We start from the raw sequence: 3,949 nt of genomic DNA, 5'->3' as shown, positions 1-3,949 counted from the left end.
CACACACACACACACACACACACACACACACACACACACACACAGGCTTGCAGGTAATTGCTGTATTCTTGCAGCATTAGGAGACGAGTGTCTTCAAAGTGAGCGCTCCTCACAGCAGGACGCCTGTCAGCAGGAGGACCTATTAAAGGAGTAACGTGAAAGAGGAGGACAGGTGAAGGTGCGACACAGACAAACTCCTCGAGGATGTTTCAGCCACATCACTCCCAGAGTACCTGCGAGACACCAGGCTGCTCCGTCACACTGAGGATGAAGCTTCCACGTTGTTTCTAATGAATAAAGTTCCAGTTTGGTTTAAGGTCTCTGCTGAAGTCTGAGGACGTCAGCGTGTTAGCTTAGCATGGCCGGAACAAAAAGCTGAATGTTGCCAACTCCCACCTGAAGTTTCTACACGTCCTCGTCTTCAGCAGGTCTCAAAACTACACAATCATCTTCAGGTGGAAGAAGGCGTTATTTGGTCTTTCAGGTGGGCGTAGCTCAAAGTGATGTCACAACAACTGCACAGGTGTGAGAGGATCATGTGACTGCTGCACTGGCTTCAAACACACCAATCATAGCAAGCCTCTAAAACATCCTGTTACCTCGTTAGGACGGCCCACCTGTGGAAGGCTTCCTGTTTCCTATCACTTTATTCAGCAGCAGACGGTGCCGGCGCGCCGCCATCACACGAGGTGATGCAGGAGAAGCTTCAGCGAGATGTTTCAGCGCAACACATTATCTGGTGTGACCTCCTGAACCCGCTGCAGGGATTAACAGCAGTGAACACAACAGGAGCTTTTCTCTCTGATCACCATCTGCTCTGTCCACACATGCATGTTTCAGATAATCCGCACGCCTTCAAAGGAAACCTACACATCATCTCCACAAACGCAGTGCCGGGCGGGCGTGACGCCGCTCTTACCGTCGTCCTCTTTGCTGTGGGCGTTCTGCGGACTGTGGCGCATCCTCTCTCCGTGGCTCGATGGGCTCAGGTCTGACGCTGCTCCCAGATCGGCTGCTAGCCACGTGGGCTCGCTCATCTCGGCCTCCTCGCTGCTCACTGAACTGTCATCCTGAGAAACACAGACACAGCACGGTCACACATCCAGCCTCAGCCAATCGCGTTCGCAAACCAAGCACAGCTACATGTAGTGATGCGTGCCCCGCTGCAAACGAGGCTTTGGTGTAAAGTACTGCTGACATTTGCAGAGACGGGAATATTTAAGAATACACAGGAAATCAGCAGCATCAGCGGCGCCGATGCATCGGTGCATCAGCCTGACGAGAAAAACACACTGAAGCTACAAAAAATAAACATCTGGAATAATAAAATCTGAAGTAATCCAACTGTGGGAACGACCAAAATCGAAAGAAGCAAAAACTAAACTTCTACCTAGGACTCGGCGATATGACCCCAAATTCATATCTCGATATTCTTTAGCTGGATGGCGATATATACGATATACATCTCGATATTTTTTTAAGCCATAAAGTAAGAACAAACAGAGAGTTCTTAGTCAAAGCTGCGTCCCAGATGTCACACAGGCACTTTTATTAACATACAGATGCACATGAAAAAATTACTCAAAAATAAATTATGAGCATTTATTAAATAATAATGCTCCATAAATAAAAGAAAACAATGTTGTTTTTGTGCATAACAAAGAGCTCACAACTGTGCAGTCAAAATGTAAACTAACAGACGCTGAGCATAGTAACAAAGATTTCACAGCAGCTCTGTTCACAACTTCTACTGCGCGACCGACAGCCTGGAGTTTGAAATCCTCTTCTAATCCTAATCTAACGTGTCTCTTACAGGTGCCATTTATGGTCCTTATACACACACAGTACAGTTATATTACGTTGAAGCACAGTACGTATCACTCCGCGAGGCTCAGCCGTAATGCTCCGACAATCCATCAAGCGGTGCAGCTCCATCGCTTACCAAAGTCGTACTAAAACATTTTTTGACAGATTGCTGAGCGCCGTGTACCGCCTAAAATCGGTTCATGGTCTGGGTCTGGGCTGCATGGCGTTAGTGTGGTTGGCTCGTTAGCGTGGTTAGCTCGTTAGCGCGGTTAGCTCGTTAACACGTTGATGCCGTCCAGCCCCACGCACGGGCCGATGCGCAGTAACTCGTTAACAGAGATTTGCCGTGTCCATCTTGTCGCTGCCTGCAGGTGAAGCGATGGGGGAGGAGGGGGAGTTGTGTTCGGTGAAGGAGAGGCGAGGCCGAGTAACGTTGCGTAAAGACGAAAGTGGATGAAAGAGAGGCAAACTTGCGGCTCCACAACTCTAATTATAACGTAACATAGACTATATCGATATAAAGGATATTGTCACATCTTATATCTCGTATAAAATTATATCGATATTTTTTAAAAACTCGATATATCGCCCAGCCCTAATTCTACCCGTGTGTTCTGGCTCTCTCCCAAAGCAGCTTTGCATGAGTCACAGTTTGAAATAATCCTTCTTTAACTCACACTGAGCCCCCCTGCAGCTGCTCACTTCATCCTCTGTCTGAAACAAGCTGATTTAGCTCCTCCTCCTCCAAGAAAACTTTCTCCCCATTGGCTGCCCCTCACAAAGCGAGTTTATGCGAGCATCCAGCCCTGAGGCAGGTGATCCATGACGGGAGATCAGGAGGAGTATAAGTTAAAGTGTTGCTTTAAGAAGAACTGTTCCATAAAGTTTGTCTGCAAACTTAAAGCTGACAATTGGTTCAAGCTTCATGACGAACGAGCTCTGAGTAAATGACACGCGTCACTTTGTGTTTCCCTTTTACTTTAAATTGACACATCATCAGAGAAACTGAATCTGAGATCCAGGAACAAGCAGGCAGGTTTCGGTCCATCTCCACATCAAGAAATATTCTTGGCGTCTTCTGTAACGGATGAAAGATGGAAATAGACGAGGATCACACACGTTCCCTCTCAGCCGACGATGCATCGTTAGTGACACAAACCAATCTAAAGCTTTATTAGAGAAAAACAAGAAACAGCCCCCAAGCAGGACGTGTGTCACGAGTCACGTCTGTGATCTCCACAAGCACACACACCTCGCCAATGAGCTGCTCCGCCTCCCTGCTGATAACCCACAGCACTCTGCATGCCTGTTTAAAGTCACCTGGATGAATCAAACTGTGTTTACCTGCCGTTTGAAACCGTTTTTAATCTCTTTATTTGCCTCTTTGTCAATGTGAGCATCCGTGGGATCCATGACGCCCGCTCCCGCGGTTTAACCCAAACATCAGAGCAAACAGCGAGCAGGAGGCGAGAGCGAGACGCCAAATCAAACAACACGAGCAGCACCTGCAGGCCTCGCCAGCAGCACCAGCGGCATGCCGACGTTTCTCTGAGCTGTTTTTCCTCCACCTCAAATACTCAAATACTCCTCGGCTCAGGCGGAGAACGCTGGGAAACACAGCAGATCTCATTAAACTATTATTAATATTACAATCCTGCTTATTCTGATTTTTTTAAATGGTCACAGACCGTGTCTTTGGACATCAAGCCTTGAAGACCTACCAAAGTCCGCCAGAGCTTATCTTTGTATTTTTACAGGCTGTAGTGCCGTTTTTCAGAGCATTTCAAGTTGCTATACATCAATACAACCATTACATCCCAGATGTTAATAATATGTCTGCATTAGGTCCATAGTAACTCCGTAAATTGCAAAAAAGCGGAATAAACTTCTAAAAACACCAGCATATCTCTGTAGGAAAACACTAAATTTCCCGTGAAAATGACGTCACTTCCGGTTTCGGGCAGGTAAGATAAGATAAGATAAGATAACCTTTATTAGTCCCACACGTGGGAAATTTGTTTTGTCACAGCAGGAAGTGGACAGTGCAAAAGTTATGAGGCAAAAATTAGGATACAATAGAGCTGGGCGATATGAGATTTTTTCATATCACGATATGTTTTTTTCATTTCAGGCGATAACGATA

The 3,949-nt window shown here is 46.4% G+C and overlaps 1 protein-coding gene across 1 annotated transcript in view; it reads right to left on the bottom strand.

Moving 5' to 3' along the window:
* Positions 1-3,949, bottom strand: part of LOC102206659 (nucleolar protein 4-like) — a 101,972-nt gene that overhangs the window by 38,606 nt on the left and 59,417 nt on the right. The window contains exon 5 of the mRNA XM_005752137.2: positions 920-1,070. Coding sequence (XP_005752194.1) covers positions 920-1,070 — 151 coding nt within the window. The remainder of the gene's footprint in view (positions 1-919; positions 1,071-3,949) is intronic.

Source organism: Pundamilia nyererei, unplaced genomic scaffold, assembly GCF_000239375.1.
Source record: "Pundamilia nyererei isolate P.nyererei 1_Seehausen unplaced genomic scaffold, PunNye1.0 scaffold00346, whole genome shotgun sequence".
Classification (NCBI taxonomy): domain Eukaryota; kingdom Metazoa; phylum Chordata; class Actinopteri; order Cichliformes; family Cichlidae; genus Pundamilia; species Pundamilia nyererei.
Note: the sequence above shows the minus strand (reverse complement) of the source record. Positions and strands in the feature narration are given on the sequence as shown.